At 51.3% G+C, this 21,030-nt stretch overlaps 7 protein-coding genes across 7 annotated transcripts; 4 read left to right on the forward strand and 3 right to left on the reverse strand.

The window, feature by feature from the left end:
- Positions 1-480: 480 nt before the first annotated feature.
- Positions 481-2,425, forward strand: BCR38DRAFT_480497 (D-3-phosphoglycerate dehydrogenase 1; the record flags this gene model as incomplete). Its single annotated transcript, XM_040863284.1, has 9 exons — positions 481-559; positions 719-929; positions 992-1,299; positions 1,358-1,837; positions 1,900-2,009; positions 2,057-2,099; positions 2,153-2,211; positions 2,264-2,345; positions 2,397-2,425. 9 exons carry the CDS (start codon positions 481-483, stop codon positions 2,423-2,425), a joined length of 1,401 nt encoding a protein of 466 aa, XP_040721619.1.
- A 2,255-nt stretch (positions 2,426-4,680) lies between these two features.
- BCR38DRAFT_330389 (putative myosin MYO2) lies at positions 4,681-9,854 on the forward strand (the record flags this gene model as incomplete). The annotated part of the gene is made up of 7 exons (XM_040854956.1): positions 4,681-4,815; positions 4,901-5,033; positions 5,146-5,335; positions 5,400-9,237; positions 9,304-9,377; positions 9,435-9,649; positions 9,706-9,854. The coding sequence occupies 7 exons, from the start codon at positions 4,681-4,683 to the stop codon at positions 9,852-9,854; spliced, it is 4,734 nt and encodes a 1,577-aa protein (XP_040721620.1).
- Positions 9,855-10,867: 1,013 nt separating this feature from the next.
- On the forward strand, positions 10,868-11,663 carry BCR38DRAFT_454389 (POS9-activating factor FAP7; the record flags this gene model as incomplete). Its single annotated transcript, XM_040861701.1, has 3 exons — positions 10,868-11,053; positions 11,177-11,322; positions 11,468-11,663. 3 exons carry the CDS (start codon positions 10,868-10,870, stop codon positions 11,661-11,663), a joined length of 528 nt encoding a protein of 175 aa, XP_040721621.1.
- A 683-nt stretch (positions 11,664-12,346) lies between these two features.
- Positions 12,347-13,582, forward strand: BCR38DRAFT_25698 (putative ham1 family protein). The gene is made up of 5 exons (XM_040854443.1): positions 12,347-12,766; positions 12,909-13,053; positions 13,101-13,137; positions 13,208-13,241; positions 13,304-13,582. Exons 1-5 carry the CDS (start codon positions 12,513-12,515, stop codon positions 13,401-13,403), a joined length of 570 nt encoding a protein of 189 aa, XP_040721622.1. The 5' UTR covers positions 12,347-12,512; the 3' UTR covers positions 13,404-13,582.
- Positions 13,583-13,761: 179 nt separating this feature from the next.
- On the reverse strand, positions 13,762-15,677 carry BCR38DRAFT_331542 (peptidase family C78-domain-containing protein; the record flags this gene model as incomplete). Its single annotated transcript, XM_040855065.1, has 9 exons — positions 13,762-13,985; positions 14,051-14,202; positions 14,266-14,297; positions 14,353-14,564; positions 14,639-14,770; positions 14,817-14,907; positions 14,989-15,408; positions 15,445-15,486; positions 15,600-15,677. The coding sequence occupies 9 exons, from the start codon at positions 15,675-15,677 to the stop codon at positions 13,762-13,764; spliced, it is 1,383 nt and encodes a 460-aa protein (XP_040721623.1).
- Positions 15,678-16,758: 1,081 nt separating this feature from the next.
- On the reverse strand, positions 16,759-18,369 carry BCR38DRAFT_330930 (uncharacterized protein; the record flags this gene model as incomplete). The annotated part of the gene is made up of 4 exons (XM_040855006.1): positions 16,759-16,947; positions 17,004-18,044; positions 18,099-18,169; positions 18,237-18,369. The coding sequence occupies 4 exons, from the start codon at positions 18,367-18,369 to the stop codon at positions 16,759-16,761; spliced, it is 1,434 nt and encodes a 477-aa protein (XP_040721624.1).
- A 734-nt stretch (positions 18,370-19,103) lies between these two features.
- BCR38DRAFT_25867 (rheb small monomeric GTPase RhbA) lies at positions 19,104-20,009 on the reverse strand. The gene is made up of 3 exons (XM_040854444.1): positions 19,866-20,009; positions 19,644-19,783; positions 19,104-19,513 (listed from the first exon to the last, which is right to left on the reverse strand). The coding sequence occupies exons 1-3, from the start codon at positions 19,918-19,920 to the stop codon at positions 19,145-19,147; spliced, it is 564 nt and encodes a 187-aa protein (XP_040721625.1). The 5' UTR covers positions 19,921-20,009; the 3' UTR covers positions 19,104-19,144.
- Between the last annotated feature and the right edge of the window lie 1,021 nt (positions 20,010-21,030).

A 21,030-nucleotide genomic window follows, 5' to 3' on the forward strand; every position in this document is an offset into this window, starting at 1 on the left:
ATATAGGTCGGTTTATGTTTCCAATGTCCCCATATTTTGTGTGATGATGCAATCCGATGACGGAGCGAGGCACTTCCGAGCATTCATTGATTATTTGTGTAATGGCAGGATTTCCTGCATTTCCTACAGTGTTGAAGCTCCCGAATTTGAGTCTGGCCAGTGACAACTCACTATAAGACTTCCGAGTGCCCAGTTTTGGGATTTTCGGGAGGCATAAATATGACTATAGCTACTTCATGATTGGCACCTTGGGCTGCCCGCGAGTGCTTACAAAACTTTTCCCTGTCTACGTAACGCTGTGGGGAAGCTTAGTGTGCATCGATCGACTTTCGACGTCTACACGTGCAACATTCGAGTGACTCAACGTCGATTTCTCAAGTTCCTTAAACTCAAATAGAACCTCAAACTTGGACTATTCAACGTAGCAAATACTCAATTATTCCAAAGCTTCTTTGCCATTCCGAGGAAAACCCCAACACAATGGCGCAGCCCAAAGATATTGCTCTGTCCACACAACCCGACTTCGCTACTCGGATGAGTGTCTCAACTTCACCCTCAGGTGAGCCTTTAGTGTCAACAGTCTCTCTTCTAACTCGGCTCGGGAACACAATTCCCCTCAACCAAGCTCTTCTAGGAGTCCTTCTGGTCCTCTGATATTGGACTTACAATCTTGGAGATTGCACCGTCGTGAAGTTACTGACTCCTAAACGTATGACAGCCGCGTTCCATTCCCCGCCATCAAGCTTTAGCAGCAAACTTCCCCAGCGAGGATTGACAAAGCAATTGAAGCCCTTCAACAGCAAAGATATCAAGATTCTTCTTCTGGAGAATGTGAACCAGAGCGGGAGGAACATTCTTACGGGCCAGGGTTATCAAGTTGAAGCCTTGAAGACCTCGTTACCCGAGGACCAGCTCATCGAGAAGATCAAGTTAGTTCTAGCAAATTCATTAACAGAATCGCGCATAAGTTGCTTACCACTACTATGTATAGAGATGTTCAAGTCATTGGCATCCGATCCAAGACCAAGTTAACGGAGAAGGTGCTTCGGGAGGCTAAGAATCTGCTCGTAATCGGTTGCTTCTGTATCGGCACTAACCAGGTTGACCTCGAGTATGCTGCTAAGCATGGTATTGCTGTGTTCAACTCGCCTTTTGCCAACTCCCGCAGTGTTGCCGAATTGGTGATTGGAGAAATCATCTCTCTCGCGCGTCAGCTTGGGGATCGGTCCAATGAGATGCACCAGGGTACTTGGAACAAGGTCAGCGCCAAGTGCTGGGAGATTCGCGGGAAAACGCTGGGTGGGTGTATCCTGCAACAAGCTTCTTTTGCGGGTGCTTCTAACCTCATGAAATGCAGGCATTGTTGGATATGGACACATCGGCTCCCAACTCTCAGTGCTGGCAGAAGCTATGGGCATGACTGTCATCTACTATGATGTTGTGACCTTAATGGGTCTAGGTACAGCCCGCCAAGTGCCAACCCTGGAAGCCCTCCTGACGGAAGCCGACTTCGTTACTCTCCACGTACCCGAGCTGCCGGAGACAAAGAACATGATTTCCACGGCACAGCTGGAGAAAATGAAGGAGGGGTCCTACCTAATCAACGCCAGTCGTGGAACTGTGGTAGACATCCAGGCTCTCATCAACGCAATGCGCAGCGGTAAGATCGCAGGTGCGGCCTTGGACGTCTACCCAAACGAGCCCTCAGCGAATGGCGACTACTTCAACCGTCAACTCAACCAATGGGGCGAGGATCTCCGCAGCGTGAAGAATATTATCCTCACACCTCACATTGGCGGCAGCACGGAGGAGGCACAAAGGGCAATCGGAGTTGAAGGTATAAGCTCACACGTCAACCGACACTGCAAGTGGCTTTCTCTAACCTGTGTTACCATCCAGTCAGTGATGCTTTAGTCAGATACATCAACCAGGGAGTGACACTGGGCAGCGTGAACCTGCCTGAAGTCAACCTGCGTTCTCTGACACTGGATGAACCTAACTACGCTCGGGTACGTTCCACGGAAGCTGGGACTGTAAGTTGCTAACTTGAACACAGGTTATCTACGTCCACCACAACGTTCCAGGTGTTCTCCGCAAGGGTAAGAGAAGCAGAGGTCAACTTCTATGTGCAGCTGCTGATTTAAGTGAACAGTGAACGAGATCTTTGGCAACCACAACGTTGACAAACAGATTAGTGACAGCAGGGGTGACGTAAGTCTATATGGTTATGATAGGAATCTGGAATTTGATCTAACACATTTAGGTTGCTTATTTGATGGCCGATGTAAGCGATGTGAACCTTGGCGACATGAAGGAGCTCTTCGATGCACTTGAGGCACTGAGCTGTAAGTTTAACTGTACAAATCCTTCTGTGGGTACCGATCTAACTCCAACAGCAAAAATCATGGTTCGTGTCCTGTATTAAGTTGCTCAGGCAAGAAGGAATCGGCATCGCGAGACCGTTGGAAATATCAACTCGAGGATTAGAGGCGCCCGGCAGCGTTGAAAGAAACTTGGCAGTGATGGTCGGAAAATGTACAATTCAACAGGCGGTACAGAAAATTGATTTCTCGAAGGTTTTCACCAAAGGGACAGCTCGGTTTTGATGTGGCATGACAACAGCGCAAAAAGCCCTTGAAGAGGTGTATACATGCTGGAGATGAATTCCGATATAGGGGCTTGGATCTTACATGTTATGCTGTTATACCATGCCACAAAACCACGTGCTTGGATGCTTGTATACCCACCCTGTGACATGCTTTGGGAGCATGATTGGCATAACTTGCGACCGGGTCATTCCTGGACTGCGGACCTGGGTTTGTTGATGCCTTTAATCAAATCATTTGATTGCCTTGTCATACTTGGTGGTGCAACCATCTCAAGTTTTGTAGAAGTTCTCTGAGACAGGGCGGCGAAGACACGCAAGACACTAGAACCATCGCATGATCTACCACCTATTGATGAGTTGACAGATACGTAGAGTTGGGTTTGCTAACCGCCGCGGGCCGACCAAAGAAAAGCGCAGGCTACTAGGTATGTTTTGAAACTCGGTAGGATGAAATGTATCTGCATGTGTACACAATCTCTTTTTGTTGGCTGTACTTGGAAAAGCCAGCCTGCGGGTTGATCGAAATGGGTGGATGGCTTTGAGAATGCGTCGGGTTTGCCGATTGAAGGTTCTCCACACCCCTTGCACAGATCCGGGGAGTCGATGCCGATGCGACTCTACTGTTTTAGGTCTTATTTACTGAGTCGACGGTCAATGGCTCTCTGTGGTATCTACTGTGGGCTGTACGAGTATCTCTATCACTACCCTACCCTCTATGCCCAAAAATTCACGAACGTAGACAAAGACTTTAAAAATCCTATGAAGATGTATCAACTGGGTTCGCAGAGGTGAGAATGTATCCCAACAACTCTACAGACCACCCCTGCAGAGCCGGCAAGACCAGTTCGTCTTGGGTGGCGCGTTCCTGCACAGGCTTCGGGGCGTCCAGTGCAACTACCCACTAACCTAAAGCTCGCGGAATCAGGAAAGGTCGGGGGTTATTAGTCGGTCTGCCCAAAAGGGTGCCATCAAGGGACCGCGCGGTTGCATCAGGTGTACTTTGCCTACCATCTTAAGTAGGCTTTAACATGGTTTTGCTGGATGATGAAAGCCGTCTAAATAACCTGGCATCTAAAGATCTCCGTTGAAGGCGAAATCTGCGTGTCTTCAAGATTAACTCTGATCACTGCTGTCCACGGTTCTATCGCCCGAAGTTTGTAGTGCTTCTGCCCGTCAACCGATCCATGTTAGGCAAGTCTTGAATTATAAAGGAAAATCCACGTGCAAAATGGACTTCAACATCAAGTCGTCGGGTCCTCCCTGTACTCTAGGCGAAACTCTCAACCTCAGGCATAACCGACATGTTGTTGATTTGCATCATGTTGCGACTACTAACCTCAAATTATTTACACTAATACGGCCTGTAAATGACTGATCGGACTGAGGGCAAAGCGCCTCTATGAACTGTTGATGCCCGTGCAGATGCAGAAAGGAGAAGGGCCTGCAGTAGAAGAAACAACTGGACAGTGGACCACCAGCCTCTCAGGCCCAGCTCCCGCCAGCTTAGTGGTGGCTGGTACCACTCACTTCCATTCCACACCGGTCTCAGCCGTGATCAGCGGTATCGGTACCTAACAAGACAGACCTCCTGGGATCCGCACTTGCACTGTCGCGCCAATGCGAAATGGACAACATTGAGCCACGACCCTTTTCCAGATCACAGTCACCCCTGTCAACTTTTGCTCCTGTCCCCAAAGTTTGTAGTACGTGCTCCCGTAATAACTTGTGAATCTGCTGCATTACGACCTGGTACCTGCAAGACAGATTTTCGTCAAGCCCCGTCCCCTGCGAAAGACAACAAGAAGCCTCAACTCATTCCCATCATCCTCTCTCCACGGCGGCCATTCTTCTCCTTCCATGCCCGTATGCAGTTGAATGCCTTTTGCCCTTTTGATTTAATTACTCCCTTACGAATGTCTCCTGTCGCTACCTAGCCCCTTAAAGCGGCCTTTGCATCCTCCGACAATACCACCCCCATCTCGACCGACGCCGACCTGACGTGACCACGAACTTTCTCTTCTCTCCCACACCGCACGCTATTCGAATCTTCAGCTAGAGAAGCTGCCGTACCCATGTCGAGTAGCTACGATGTTGGCACCAGAGCTTGGCAGCCCGATGCCACAGAGGGCTGGGTGGCATCCGAGGTTGTCAAGAAGTCGGTCGATGGCTCCAAGGTGACGCTGGTGTTCAAGCTCGAGAATGAAGAGGTAAGCAAACGGAGAATCACTACCACCACCAGCAGCAGATATCGGCCTCAAACAACACCATGCTGACCATGGAATTGTTCTACAGACCAAGACAGTCGAGCTCTCGCTCGCGGCCCTGTCGGATTCCAGCGATCCTTCCTTGCCGCCACTGATGAACCCGGCAATGCTCGAGGCCAGCGACGACTTGACGAACTTGTCCTATCTGAATGAGCCAGCCGGTATGCTTGAAACCAACCACCATAGCCGCTGCTGCTGCCCTATGGTCGTGCAGGAGCAGTCGGGCATATGAAGCTTTAAAGTTCGGGTTGCTGATGATTCATGTCTTGGCAGTTCTACAAGCTATTCGCCTCCGGTACCTGCAAAAGGAAATCTACACATATAGTGGTATCGTCTTGATAGCTACGAATCCCTTCGCTCGGGTAGATTCCCTCTATGTACCGGGCATGGTTCAAGTCTACGCTGGCAAGCAGAGAGCAACACAAGCGCCGCATCTGTTTGCCATTGCGGAAGAGGCCTTTGCGTAAATACACCACCCGTACCTCGATTCGTCTGGACATGGGCAGTTGGCTAACAAGAAAATGCAGCGACATGTTGAGAGATCGCAAGAACCAGACCATTGTCGTTTCAGGAGAATCGGGAGCTGGAAAAACGGTCAGTGCAAAGTATATTATGCGATACTTTGCTACAAGAGAGTCTCCGGACAACCCCGGGGCCAAGTCTAAAAAGGGTGCCGAGAGCATGAGTGAGACGGAAGAGCAGATCCTGGCTACCAATCCTATCATGGAAGCGTTCGGTAACGCAAAGACTACGAGGAACGACAACTCGTCACGTTTCGGCAAGTATATTGAGATCATGTTTGACGACCAGACCAACATTATCGGTGCCAAGATCCGCACATACCTTCTCGAACGGTCAAGATTGGTCTTCCAGCCCCTGAAGGAAAGGAATTACCATATTTTTTACCAGCTGGTGGCCGGAGCCTCGGATGCTGAGCGGAAAGAGCTGAGCCTTCTTCCCGTGGACCAGTTCGACTACCTGAACCAAGGCAATGCTCCAGTCATCGACGGCGTGGACGACAAGGCCGAGTTTATTGCTACCAAGGCCTCGCTCAAAACGATCGGAGTTGACGAGACCCAACAACAGGGTATCTTCAGGCTTCTGGCCGGTCTGTTGCACCTCGGAAACGTTAAGATCGGTGCTTCGAGGAACGACAGCGTGCTGGATGGCAATGAGCCGGCTTTGGCTCGTGCTTGTTCCATTTTGGGGATCGATGCTACCAATTTTGCCAAGTGGATTGTGAAGAAACAACTCATTACCAGAGGAGAGAAGATCGTTTCCAACCTGACCCAGCAGCAAGCCATTGTGGTGCGAGATTCAGTTGCCAAGTACATCTACTCAAGTCTCTTCGACTGGCTCGTGGAAGTCATCAACCGCAGTCTCGCTACTGACGAGGTGCTGAACCGCGTTTCTTCCTTCATCGGCGTGCTTGATATTTACGGTTTCGAGCACTTTGCCAAGAACTCATTCGAACAATTTTGTATTAACTACGCCAACGAGAAGCTGCAGCAAGAGTTCAACGCGCATGTCTTCAAGCTTGAACAGGAAGAGTATCTCCGGGAGCAGATTGATTGGACCTTTATCGATTTCTCCGACAACCAACCTTGTATCGATCTGATTGAGAATAAGCTGGGTATTCTGTCTCTTTTGGATGAGGAATCTCGTCTCCCCATGGGCTCAGACGAGCAATTCGTCACCAAGCTCCATCACAACTTTTCTGCCGACAAGAACAAATTCTTCAAGAAGCCTCGTTTTGGAAAGTCGGCTTTCACGGTTTGCCACTACGCCATAGATGTTACTTACGAGTCGGAGGGCTTCATTGAGAAGAACCGTGATACCGTCCCCGACGAGCATATGGAGGTTCTTCGAGCCAGTAGCAACATGTTCCTTGGGCAAGTTCTGAACGCCGCGTTGGCTGTACGCGAGAAGGATGTTGCGTCGGCCGCGTCCAACGTGGCCAAGCCAACACCTGGAAGGAAGATTGGAGTTGCTGTTAACCGCAAGCCAACTCTTGGAGGTATCTTCCGCTCGTCGCTCATCGAGCTTATGAGCACCATCAACAACACAGACGTGCACTACATTCGATGCATCAAGCCCAACGAGGCTAAGGAAGCATGGAAGTTCGAAGGTCCCATGGTCCTCAGTCAACTGAGAGCTTGTGGTGTACTCGAGACGGTCCGCATTAGTTGTGCGGGTTATCCGACGCGCTGGACCTACGAAGAATTCGCCCTCAGGTACTATATGCTTGTGCCCTCCGCTCAATGGACTTCCGAAATTCGGCCAATGGCAAACTTCATTCTCAGCCAAGCCCTGGGTGAAAGCACCGGAAAGGGACAGGACAAGTACCAGTTGGGTCTCACCAAGATTTTCTTCCGGGCTGGCATGCTTGCTTTCATGGAGAACCTACGCACCGAGCGTCTCAACTCGTGTGCCATCATGATTCAGAAGAACCTCAAGGCTAGGTACTACCGCAACAGATATCTGGAGGCGCGCAGCGCCATCGTTCGCTTTCAGGCACTCACAAGAGCGTATCTCACCCGCCGCAAGGCGCAAGAGTTGCGGACCGTTAAGGCTGCAACTACCATCCAGAGAGTGTGGAGAGGACAAAAGCAGCGAAGAGCGTTTTTGCGCATTCGCAACAATGTTATTCTCGCCCAAGCCGCAGCCAAGGGTTACTTGCGCAGGAAGGAGATCATGGAGACGCGCATGGGCAATGCTGCTGTCCTGATCCAGCGCGTGTGGCGAAACAGGCGTCAATTGGCGCAGTGGAGGAGCTATCGCAAGAAAGTGGTTTTGATCCAGAGCCTTTGGCGTGGAAAGACGGCAAGGAAACAGTACAAGAAGGTCCGCGAGGAGGCCCGCGACTTGAAACAGATATCCTACAAGCTGGAAAACAAGGTCGTCGAGTTGACTCAGTCGCTTGGTACCATGAAGTCGCAAAACAAGGACCTCAAGAGCCGTGTGGACAACTACGAGAACCAGATCAACTCGTGGAAGATGCGTCACAACGAGTTGGAGAAGCGTACAAAGGATCTCCAGGTCGAGGCCAACCAGGCTGGTATCGCCACTGCCAAGTTGCAGGCCATGGAGGAGGAGTTGAAGACCATGGTGCAGAAGTACGAAGACTCCAACGCCAACGCCAAGAGGCTGGGAGAGCTGGAAAAGGAGCTCAGGGACAACCTGAGGACCACCGAGTCGGAATTGGAGCGGATACGGGAGGAGACCACGGTCCACGAAAGCGAGAAGGTGACGTTACGCCAACAACTTGCCGAGCTCCAAGATCAGCTCGAAATGGCCAAGCGTGCTGGCCCTGTCAACGGGGAGCTCACCAACGGCAATGCCGCTGCTCCCCCACTCAATGGGCTTATCAACCTCGTCTCGTCCAAGAAGCCCACTGCCAAGAGACGGAGTGCTGGCATGGAGCAACGAGATATCGACCGGTTCAGTTCCACCTTTAACCCTCGTCCTGTTTCCATGGCGGTTACGGGATATAGCAAGCCGCCGGCTTTCACGCCTGGTGTGGACAGTATCGAGATGGAGTTGGAGAGCCTCCTTGCCGACGAGGATGGCCTGAACGAGGAAGTGACTGTGGGTCTCATCAGGAATCTGAAGATCCCATCGCCCAACAACACCCCACCTCCGTCCGACAAGGAGGTCCTGTTCCCCTCTTACCTCATCAATCTGGTGACTTCGGAGATGTGGAACAATGGTTTCGTCAAGGAGTCGGAGAGGTTCCTGGCCAATGTCATGCAGTCCATCCAACAGGAAGTGATGCAGCACGACGGCGAGGAGGCCATCAATCCCGGTGCCTTCTGGCTGTCCAACGTGCACGAGATGCTTTCGTTCGTCTTCCTTGCCGAGGACTGGTATGAGGCGCAAAAGACGGACAACTATGAGTACGACCGCCTGCTCGAGATTGTCAAGCACGACCTCGAGAGCCTCGAGTTCAACATCTACCACACGTGGATGAAGGTCCTGAAGAAGAAGCTTCAGAAGATGGTTATACCCGCCATCATCGAATCCCAATCGCTGCCCGGCTTTGTCACGAATGAAAGTAATAGGTTCCTTGGCAAGCTGCTGCAGTCGAACTCAGCACCAGCCTACAGCATGGACAACCTTCTGAGTCTCTTGAACAACGTTTTCAGGGCGATGAAGGCGTACTATCTGGAGGATTCTATCATCACGCAGACCGTGACTGAGCTTCTCCGCTTGGTCGGCGTCACTGCCTTCAACGATCTTCTCATGCGCCGAAACTTCCTGTCCTGGAAGCGAGGTCTGCAGATCAACTACAACATTACTCGTATCGAGGAATGGTGCAAGAGCCACGACATGCCCGAGGGTACGCTGCAGCTTGAGCATTTGATGGTAAGTGTTTCCCTGATCCCGTTTTCAATGGTCATTGGCATGAGAAAATATTAATTGGTGCCACAGCAAGCAACAAAGCTACTCCAACTCAAGAAGGCGACTTTGAACGATATCGAGATTATCCAAGATATCTGCTGGATGTGAGTGGCCCCTGCCACCCTGACTAGAAGCTGTGCCGAAACTGACTTGGTCTATAGGCTCTCGCCCAACCAGATCCAGAAGCTACTGAACCAGTACCTCGTAGCAGATTACGAACAACCCATCAACGGGGAGATCATGAAGGCTGTTGCTTCTCGGGTCACAGAGAAGAGCGACGTACTGCTGTTGCAAGCTGTTGACATGGACGACAGTGGTCCGTATGAGATTGCCGAGCCACGAGTCATTACTGCGCTGGAGACTTATACACCGTCATGTAAGTCGATCTATCTACCCACAATGAGAGTTGTCCAACTAACATGAACAAACCAGGGCTCCAAACTCCTCGTCTCAAGCGTCTAGCTGAGATAGTATCCGCACAGGCAATCGCCCAGCAGGAGAAGCTGGATGGGGACGACGAGTACGACGGCGAGAACGATCTGAATGAGATGGATGAGGAGGTCGAGGTCGATGGCGCGTAAAGAGCGGCCTCGGACTACGTGTCCATATCTATCCATCAGAGTCAGGCTGGATTTTGATTCGATTGGTGCCGCCCCCGAAACAGTCCGCCACCGCAGCGCGGCGGTTCTGAAAAGAGGGTGATGGCATTTCTGACGGTTGCACAGACAGTCCCTACCTATTCCGCCTATATGATAAGATATAACCGGTTGGGAAAGACCACGTGCGAGAACAAAGTCGGAGAAACGGTGAAAAAAAAAACATCCTTGTTGACCAGGGAGCTTTTACGTGCATAATGAGATGTCTGTCTGAATGGATAACAAGGAATTGAACTAGAAAGCTCATGCGGAACTATAGGGATGGCGTTTTTATGACGTTGTGGTTTTTGTGTTTCGAGTGTCGCGGAGAAGAGAGACGGTGGGAGGAGGGAGGAGGGAAGGAGTGTATCAAAAGGCTATGTGTAGTATCTGGGTGTACGCAACTGTACATGCGAAATTCTACAACCGGAGATTGTGAGGTGACTCTGTCTTTTCAGAGACATGCTTATTTGTAGCTGTATTGTGAAGTTCATGTGGTCCGTCAAGCGGGTGGGATTGAGGGAGTATTGATGGAGATGGTGCTTGCGAGTTAACGACGCGAGACGCTATCTATCTGTGATATGAAGACAACTATCCATGCGCATTAGCAGAGGCCCGTGGGGTGTAAATACCATTAGAAAGTGGCATCTTCAGTGAGTCACGACTGCGATTTCCTTGTTGCACAAGTTGGTGTACATAGTTAGCAATCACTTGGAGGTTTGGGGTCTTTCGGACGAATTTGGCCCCACGTGACTCCCCTACATCAACTGGGGCGAAAAAACATCAAAAAGTTATTCAATGTCGCGAAAATCTTCAACTTCACAACTGCAAACCCAAACTCAGCCCTGACCACATTTGTGAAGCACCTGCGGAATTTCAAATCGTCAAGTGGAAATCGTAGAGGGAAGAAAAGCGTGACGAACCCCCCTTTCCCCCCTTCCCCCCACCTAGTTCTGAAAATGGCACGCACTTCACCAAACATCATCGTCACGGGCACGCCCGGCGTGGGCAAAACGACGCATTGTGAGGCACTGGCCGAGAAGACGGGGCTGAGGCACGTGTCGGTCAACCAGGTGGTCAAGGATAAGCAGTGCCACGAGGGGTGGGACGAGGAGTACTTGTGTTGGATTGTGGATGAGGATAAGGTAGGTGTATATTGCTCTACTGCCCTCCTCCACTGTCCTCCTCCGCTTGGAAGACGAAGGAATAATGTGGCTGAGGCAACAGAGTGAAGAGGATGGCTGGCTGACGAGAAACAATGAAATCAGTTACTCGATGCTCTGGAAGACGAAGCCAAGGAAGGCGGTTGTATCATAGATTGGCACGCCTGTGATTTGTTCCCCAAGAGCTGGATCGATCTGGTTGTTGTGCTGAGGGTGGATAGCTCGACGCTCTATGATCGGCTTTCGGCGAGGTATGGCCCTTTTCCCTGCCTCCCCTGCCTCCCTACCTTCCCTACTTTTCCCATTTTACCCCTAGGACCACCTCCCCTACTTCCGCCCCAATGCAAAGTTCACCCCGTTAGAAAGTCTCATGATGATATTGACGAGACGAAATAGAAAATATCCCGAGGCAAAGCTCCAAGAGAACCTCGACTCGGAAATCATGGAGGTGCTGCTCCAAGAGGCACGGGACTCCTACGACGAGGAGATTGTGGTGGAGTTGACCAGCAACACGGCCGATGAGATGGAGAGTAATGTAGAGCGGGTTGAAGCGTGGCTCGTGCAGTGGAAGAAGGACCATGGTGGTGAATAGGCCGACGACACGCTGGAGCTGGAGAATTTCTTTTGGAATTGCATGGGGAGCGAAGGCAACGTTGCGAGGTCTACGGCATGGGCTCGCTGTCTGCCCGTAAGTGCCCAATGCTGCCTGAGGGGCAGAAAAGTGGCGATGCAGGATACCGTAAAAGGGTATGACCTGGCCGCTATGATACGGCATGGAGAGGGAGAGGAAGCGATAGAGGCGCCGTGATCATGATGGCGGTACCTAAGGACATTGCCAATATTGCAATTTGCTACATAAGGTCATGTATATGACCTGAATTCCGACGTGCGATATCCCGTACAGAAACTGGTTGGGATTAAGCACGAATCGATGCCGGTATAGATGCGAGAACCAGGGCTGACGATCATGAGATGTTCACAGGGCAATAGCCGCCAAGGCCGTGTACTCATCTCATTTTCTATAGAAGCAACCCGTCTTGAGATCCTAACTATGTCAAAAGATTACCTCCTTCCTTATTTGTTTAGTTTCCTGGGCGCTGAGAGTTGAAGTTTTGAGGTTTTCCACCTTGCATATTCCCACCTCGGCGACCCCCGTGCCAAGTCCGCCGAATATCCAACCACCCACAGCGTGCGTCGTACGGAAATAAAGCCGTCCTCGTTGCAGTTTGCCGGATGTGTCACATCTTTGCCGCCAAATCCACACTCGATCGACTTCTCATAGCCGTCCTCATATTCGGTCTTGCCTCGTTCTCGCGGCCGACAAACTGCATTGATCAAGCTATTGAACCAACACACAAAAATTTAATCTCCACTTCCAACCCCCAAAATTCTCGTTCATCCGTCTCATCCCTCTCTGGCTTCCAAACAGCAAACAGTGATCATGGCCCCACCAACCCCTCCAGTGGTAAACTTCATCACGGGCAACGCCAACAAGCTGACCGAGGTGAAAGCCATCCTCGAGCCGGCCATCACGGTCAACAGCCAATCGTTGGACTTGCCCGAGCTGCAGGGCACCCTTGAGGAGGTTACGCTTGAGAAGTGTCGCGTGGCTGCCCAAAAAGTCGGCGGGCCGGTGTTGGTCGAGGATACGTGTTTGTGCTTCAATGCTTTGAATGGGTTGCCGGGGCCTTATATGTTAGTTTCTCCTCTTCTGCTGCTACTGCTGCTTCTCCGTCTATCTTGGCATTCTTTGGTTGGTTGGGGTACGAGGAAGGGGATGTGAGAAGAATCTGGATGGTTGGGTGATGTCAAATGACTGATATGATGCGTTGGACAGCAAATGGTTCATGCAGTCCATCGGCCACGAAGGCCTCAACAATCTTTTAGCCGCGTACGACGACAAGTCGGCCCAGGCCGTGTGCACCTTTGCCTTTTCCAAGGGCCCGGGCCATGAGCCGTTGCTGTTCCAAGGGAAGACGGATGTAAGTTCTGCATATCCCGATCTGTGCGACTGCTAATTCCACTGCAGGGGAAGATAGTGCCCGCGCGAGGCCCGACCTTTTTCGGTGTGTTCTAATCTGCATGATAGGCTATGCTATCCCGAGAAAACCGGATGGTGGCTAACTCCAACGACAGGTTGGGACCCCATATTTGAGTACGAGGGCGAGACGTGAGTACCCAGGACATCTTGACCATTAGCCCTAAACAGTCCCTGAGTTAACACGGTCGAAGGTACGCCGAGATGGACAAAGCCAAGAAAAACAAGATCTCGCATCGCTACAAGGCCCTCGAGAAAGTCCGAGTGTGGGTTGAAGGGGGGATGAATGAATAGGTTTGGGAAAGAAATCACGATCATGATGCTTAAATATTGTTTGTTCTCTGGTCCATTTTTACGACCCGAACCAGATGACGAAGGAGTAAAGTGAGGACGTAGTATAACCCGAATATAAGCGCAACGCCGTCTATGAATGCCTGTCATCAAATCGTCAAGTCCAAAGTGTGCACCGTGTCGTGGAAAAACTATAGCAGGTCCGTCCGTTCATCCACCTGCAAACCGCCTGTTCTCCGACCTGCCCTCATTTACGACTGGCTCTGATGCTTCGGGCTTCTAACTCTGGGGCCTGGGCCCGATGAGGCCTTGCCAGTCTACCGAATAAGAGTCAGTATATCCAGCAATACTCCAGGAGGGGTTATTCATCCAGTTGGACATACGTAAGCACCTCAAACTCATAGTACTTCCTCAGATACTTGTTCCCCCTCCGGTAGAGCTTCAACGCCTTGTCCGTGCTTCCCTCAAACGTACGACCAATATATTTGGTTATCGTCCGAGGGTCACCGAACATGGGGTCGAACACTAATAGCTCTGTTTCTCCGTCGTGTCGTTTTTCTAAGCCGACGATTGTAAGGGAATGACCTTGATAGCCCCTGGCTTTAGTACGTGGTCTTAAGTGAAGAGTTATGAACAAGAGAAGTACACACCCCTGTGTTGGAAGTAGATAGGCGGCAGTGTCGTGCGCCGTACCTTATCCCGGGGGTCGAAGTCGGCCGACTCGAAATAGTCCTGGACATACCGCAGGAGTTTCATCTCGGCGGAGCCAGGACGGGTGTCTTTGAACCCCTGTGCCTCGCATCTGAATTACCATTAGCTCACGGATACATACATGCATACATCTCCAGTTGGTCATGTAACTGACGGTATATCAAGAACCGTAAACATGGCCTGGGCCTTCACTTATTGTGAGTATTGTAAGCGAAAACCAGAATGCAGACGGTAAACTCACCTCAGGCGTGCCAATATACTTCCGTGTCCCCTTAACGCCTCCCGTCTCCACCCGGCCCTGGGCGTTGATGCCAACATCCCACGCATGCTCAATGTAGTCCTGAATCCTGAAGATGCTCGGCAGTCTACCACGGAAGTGCGTCGCCCCCGTGGACCGGCTGCCAATAATGAAGGAAGACATCATCTGGATATTCCTGTATCCGCAGAAGCCCCCTTTTTCCGCGTTAGTAAGATATGTGCCATACTAGATGCTATGCCAGAACAGAGGCTAGGGGTGAGCTCCTTACCTTCCCCCTTAAGTTTGGAGACATGCCAGACACATGGATGGCACAGGTATGCCCATGCCGTTCTCGAGTTCTGGTCCAGGATTTGTTCTAGTACGGGGATGACACCTGTGAATACTTGATGTAAGTCACGGTCTACAGGGCCGGTATTAGTGCATATATGATGGCAATCCGTACGCACCCGAACTTGTGACTTGTCCGTCCCTGCGCAGCAGATCCACTAGAGACTGCGGCATCTTGTCTTCGTGGGCGTATTTGCCGAGCTCTGCTTTCTATACGCGAACCGAAGTCAACTTTCAACTTCATGAAATCGAGTGAACGCGGCTGGGCGCCAAGACATTGAGATCACTTACACCGAGACGTTTCTTCTGTGCCGGCCCGCCGGCATGGGATTCCGTCCGCGGTACTTTCACAGCAGGCATGTGGAATATCTGCTTCCACTTCTGAATAGCGTCACCTTGGCGGTCATTCACAGTTTCCTCCAGCCGCCGACATGTAGAATTTTCCTTTCTACGACTGCTGCTGCTGTCCGCATTCGTGTTGCGGTTGCCAGGCTGTGAGTAGGGCGACTGGTACTCCTGTCTGCTTCCATCTTTCGCCGGCGTCTCCCTGTCCTCGGGCGTGATCGCACCATTCTCCTCAGCGGCGTGCAGCTCAATGTGGTCGTCCAGCTCAGTTAAGGTTACAACCTCGCCGCACCCGTCGATGGGGCACTCGACGTATTGCTCATCGTCCGGGCTTGGCTCCGATACTGTGGCCGCTGATGTCTCATCCTCTGGGCCTGGTGCATCATTCTGCTCTCTATCTACCACGAACGGCGACTTGCCCTCAGCATGGCGCGTCTCTATGTGCTTGAGACCTCGCGTGTCAGTATATCAAGTCAAGTCAGGTCATAAATTCATGAAAGTTGTCGTGGAAGGGCTGCCAAGACTTTTTATAGACGGACCGGGGAGGAACATCTTACCAGCATCATCGCATACTCCTCGCCGCTGCTATACCCGCAAAACGGGCACTTCATGCTCTTAGCAGTTTCCGACGACATGGTGGAAAGAAGAGAACTCGTGTACGTTTCCCATTCAGTACAGGTCAAGCTTGCGACGCAGAAAAAAATATCGAGACAAAAACAAATATGTCGTGTCGTCAAGGTTAATCTTGGTGTCCCTTCATTTCATATCATCGCTCCGTCCAAACTAGGCTGTGTTGTCTCCCGAGTCCTCCTGATGATCCTGTCGTGGGGCTCGTTTCGCCGCAAGGATTTCCCCTGCAAACTGGCTGCTCAGCGATCCCACTTTCTCGTCCTTAATCAGGTCCCTCTCATGAAGATGCAGCTTTGCGCAAGAGCTTTGTTAGCGAAGCGGCCTGATCGGTTGTGCAAACGACCACGAGGCTGAATGCTCGGCTCGTCGGTGGATGCCGCAGCAGTGAGTTGTGTGTTGTGTATGAAGGCCTTTCCGGACGTCCAGGATCAAGGTTTCCAAAAGGTGTCAGTCAGGCGGCTATCATCCCGCCTGTAGTCAACAGTCAGCTTTGGGCAGCGGTCACGTCAAAATGCGTCAACTTGTGGTTGGGTCCTGTCGATTTATGAGGTAGGGCAAGCTGTAAGGTGAGCCACTGTAGGCAACCTGCCGCTTTTTGGTGCGAGCTGAAGCGCTGTCTGTCTCGCACCACATTGGTGAGTAACTAAAAGGCGGAAGTTGCGGTGTTGCGGGTAGTTGAACAACGCACTAGTGCGGTTTGAGGTAACAATGCGTGACCCCTTAAAACACACTTACATCCAGCTGCCTTTTGTGAGTGATTTCCCAAGTCCAATATAATTAAATAATTGCAGAACTGGAAGCTGCTATGGGTTATGTTATGTCAAAGTAATGCTCGTATAGTAATCGTTACGCAACCGCAGTGGGCTTTGTCCATCGTGTCTCACTTTCTGAATGGAGCACATGCCTCTCAACTCCAAGTCTCCGGACAGGGGGTCCAGCAAAGCATTGTCCAACTTCACCTACTCAGGGGCAGCCAGATTTGGGTTGTTCCGTGATTCTCATTTCTCGTCTATAGGTGGTCATCATCAAACCATGTCGTTGACACCAAATGATGCATATCTCTAACCCTCCACCCCAGGCAACCATCTAGACCATCACGTTCTTCAGCTTCTCACCAGCTTCTGCCACTGCAGCTTGAACCTTTTGCTTTGCACCACCCTTGTCTGCCTTCTTCGCCTTTGCTGAGGTTGTGTCCTTGGGCAGCTCCTTGGTGAAGGGGATGTAGTCGGGTGCTCCAGGCAGGTACTTTCGCAGAACTTCGGGTACACGGAAACCCTGTGCAAATTAGCATTCTTGATTGCGTATTCAATGACCCAAGAGGAGCAACTTACATCTTCGGTCTGGTAGTTCTCCAAAATGCAGCATAGAGCTCGTTCTGTGGCACACAAGGTGGAGTTGAGGGCGTGGACGTATTTCTTCTTGGTGTCGGTCTGCGTCTTGACACCAAAGCGAATCTCGAGGGCTCGAGACTGGTAGTCAGTGCAGTTTGAGCACGACACCAGCTCCTTGTACTCTCCTTGGAAGGGGAACCATGCTTCCAGATCGAACTTCTTGGCCGCGGCATTGTTCAGCGCTCCCGAGACAATGGCGACGACTCGGTAGGGCAGCCCAAGAGACTGGTAGAAGCCCTCCGAGGTGGAGAACATCTCGTCAAATACCTCCCACGACTTCTCGGGGTCTGTCAGAACGAACTGCTCGACCTTTTCGAACTGGTGGACACGGAAGATGCCCCATGCATCACGACCGTGCGAGCCTGCCTCTCGGCGGTAGCACGTGGAGAAGCCTGCGTATTTGATGGGCAACTCCTTGGCCTGGATCCACTCGTCGGCATGGAAGGCAGAGATGGGCTGTTCTGAGGTGGCGATGAGATACTTGTCGTTCTGGGCCTCGCCGTCGATCACCTTGTATAGCTCCTCATCGAATGCTTCCAGCTGGGCGGTCTTTCCCATGTAATCCTTCAACATGAATTGCGGCGTCTGCAATGGTGTGAAGCCCTTCTCGGTGAGATATTCAAGACCGTAGTTGATAAGGGCCTGGTTTAGGAACACACCCCATCGCTTCAAGAAGTATCCTCGGTGCCCGACCACCTTGACTCCTCGCTCGGGGTCGTAGCCGTCCAGACGTGTGAGCACCTCGTGGTGGGAAAGCACGTCTTTCTTCTCAACCGTGACGCCCTCGGGGGCCCATTTTCGCAGACAGGCGTTGTTATCCTCGTTGTCGCTAATGGGCACCGAGTCGTGGACAATGTTCCCGATCGTCTTGACCTTCTTCTTCAGGGCCACGTCCTTCTCGGCGGCTAAGTCCAGCAGATCCTTCTTCTCCTTGTCGAGGGCAGCTCTCTGTTGCAGCAGCTCGTCGGCATTCTCCTTGGCCTACTGAAGCTCAATTAGTTGACCCGAGGTGACATTGGCGCTGTTGTTCCTGACCTTCTTCTTCGTTCCGATCAGCTTGTTCACTTCGTTGATCTTGCCGTTCATCTGCGTGGCGGCATACTGAGCTACACGAGTGAGTCGCTTTATGTTAGAATGCGCTGCCCAAAGTTTCAATGGCGTGTCAGTGCTTACTTTTCCGGTGGTCCTCGAACATTTCAATGATCTCGTCCACAACCTCGACCGGCGCATAGCGGCGTCGCTGTGACTCCCGAATCTTCTCAGGGTCGCCGCCGCGCTCCTTGATAAAGTCGTTCACGTCGAGCATTTTGGGTATCAGAGCATGCGTCCGGGAGACCGTAGGAGGTAGAGAGCTCGACGAAGATGGTCTATCTGGTGAGTCAAACAGCCAATATTGACAGGTTGTCTTCGCGGGGGAGGCTTTTTTGGTGGGGTTGCTCAATCGGAAATCGAGGGGCACCGACAAATTGGGACACTTCGAGATGAGAAAAAAGGGGATCGGCCATCAGCGGGTTGGCGGGGTTGTTTTATCATCCCACTTCGAGGGTTCTTGAGAGCTGCAGCAAAAGTCGAGTCATTTACCGGTTGACTCACTATAGTCTTGCCAATGCCCTTGTGGATTTGCGTTACGTTGAAGTTAGTTCTCTTCTTCAGTCTGCCATTGGTTTCACAGAACGAGCCTGTAGGATCTAGATGTACTTTGAACATCAGGTGCAGAACCGCAGAACCGCATCATGCGGTGTACGAAGTTGCAATAACGTCGTCGTCGTCGCCTCAATTACGAAAACATATTGTAGAAGCAGCGAAGATGGAGATTGTCGTATCCATTGAGCAAGCACAGTATGTACGATCCATGCCATCCCTTCGATGGTCTCTCAAGAACGTAGACCAGGAAATTACATCGGGCAATCCAACCCTTCCTCTCTGTCAAGCCAAAAGCTCTGTGACGCAAAATTTACAAAAACCAACCAACAATTGGTATTGCTCGCCACCGTCTTGAGACGCCATGTCCTTTGTCGCAGTTCGTGTCGGTCATCCCTCGCAGTCGTAGCACATATCCGCATCCACCTTCCACCCTCACATCACATCAAACTGCACTTCCCCCCAGCCGGTGCTTCATTCGGATTCTGCGACTTCTCGATCTGCGCGATGAGAACCTCGAAGGCCTTACCCACGTTCTCGTTGTATCTCGCGCTTGCCTCGGAGAACCCGCAATTGTACTTCTCCGCCAGCTTCTTGCCGTCCTCGATGGAGACCTGGCGCTGCTCGGGGCGCAGGTCGCTCTTGTTGCCCACGATGACAATGGGCACCCAATCGCTGCCCAGGTGGTTCAAGATCTTCTCGCGGATCACCTGAACCATCTCGAATGAAGGGAGTGAGGACACCGAGTAGACGAGCATGTACCCGTGGATGCCAATAAAGTGCTTCGAATTGAGGATGCTGTATTCATCCTGTTGTGGGGGGGCGCGCGATTGCCAGGGTCAGCTTGTGTCAATTGGTATAGGTTTTTGCATGGACCCGGTAAGCCAGAATGCGGCTTGCATGTTCGCGAGGGTTGCGTTGCTAGACAAACAAACGTACCTGACCCGCCGTATCAACAATCTCGGTCGCGTAATCCTGTCCCTTATACCGGATCACCTTGCTGAACGTATTCTCGATGGTAGGGTAGTAGCTCTCGACGAAGTGTCCGTCGACGAACTGGACTGCAAGCGACGACTTGCCTATGGTAAGTAACATGCGAAGTCAGCATTTGTTCCATCTGTCTATTTTTCACAGAACGACGCCCTGGGCAAGACAACTTACCGACAGAGCGGCTGCCCACTATGGCAACCTTTCTCTGCTTGGCAGGGGGCGGCATTGAAGATGAGTGAATGGATTGACTTCTTGACAGTGAAGTAGTTAATTAAGTGACAGGAGGGACGACGACGACGACGACGTCGTCGTTGGTCGTGATGGATAGGATTGGATGTGGACGAAACGCGCGTCCGTATTGGTGACACTGCGGGTCAAAGAAGGATTACTTCACAACTAAAGCAACTATGACGTAGTGAACAATTCGCTAAAAAAAAGAGACAGACAGCCGGGTCGGCGGATCCAATAATCCAGTAAAGTGGCAAGTTGGATCCAGCTACACAATGTTGCTGTGCAGTTGTGATAAGACAAAGATGCTGTGGACAAACTTGTACGAAACAACACAGTTGAAATCGCACTTGATGGTGAGATAAAAGTTCCCACTAGGCCTAGACCCCAAGTATGCATCAGGGATAGGGGTTGCAGATACCACACACTGAACCAGCCAGTTGGAGGGGGTGGGGTATTAAAGACCTTGGACTTTGAAGCGCCTATGCAGGAGCGGGACGGATCAGAGCTTCACATTCTTGTTTACCTATTAACTAAGTACTGCTCGTGTTAAGCAAGCAAGCCAGCGGTGCATATGAGCGTTTACTTGAAAGGGTCTACTTCAGTCTCCTCCGTTGAACTTGCAAAGCAACTAGGCCATTAATTTCTGCCTGCGCGTTCTGAAGCTTAGACCATGCTGTCATATTTCCCTGATACCGCTGCACTCTCCCCGGTACAGTCAAGGTGGGGGGTTCTCGTTGTCAGTCCATTTCACATGCTTTTTGCCTCAAGTGTGTCACCACTTGATTCAAGGCTGAACAGCACCACTCAACATGTCACTTATTAACCATACCACTTGACTTGATATTGTCCACGTCTTTGTTCACATTTTGAAGGCAGCTTGTCCGTGAGCTTGTGATACAATTCCACCTTGACTAGCCAGCTCTTAAGTCAGCAGGTAAACTGCTTTCTTCGTAAGCACGGAGTTGGGTATCTGCCAAAAGCGGCCTTGGCTCAAAAGCCATGTCATGCAACCATTGCGTATCCTCCAATATTTCCGGGACGTGATGTTCGTACCACTCATAAAACAAGAAGACAATCGGTAGTCGGCTACTACATCGAGAGTCCA

This window comes from Pseudomassariella vexata, assembly GCF_002105095.1.
Source record: "Pseudomassariella vexata strain CBS 129021 chromosome Unknown BCR38scaffold_1, whole genome shotgun sequence".
Lineage (NCBI taxonomy): Eukaryota > Fungi > Ascomycota > Sordariomycetes > Amphisphaeriales > Pseudomassariaceae > Pseudomassariella > Pseudomassariella vexata.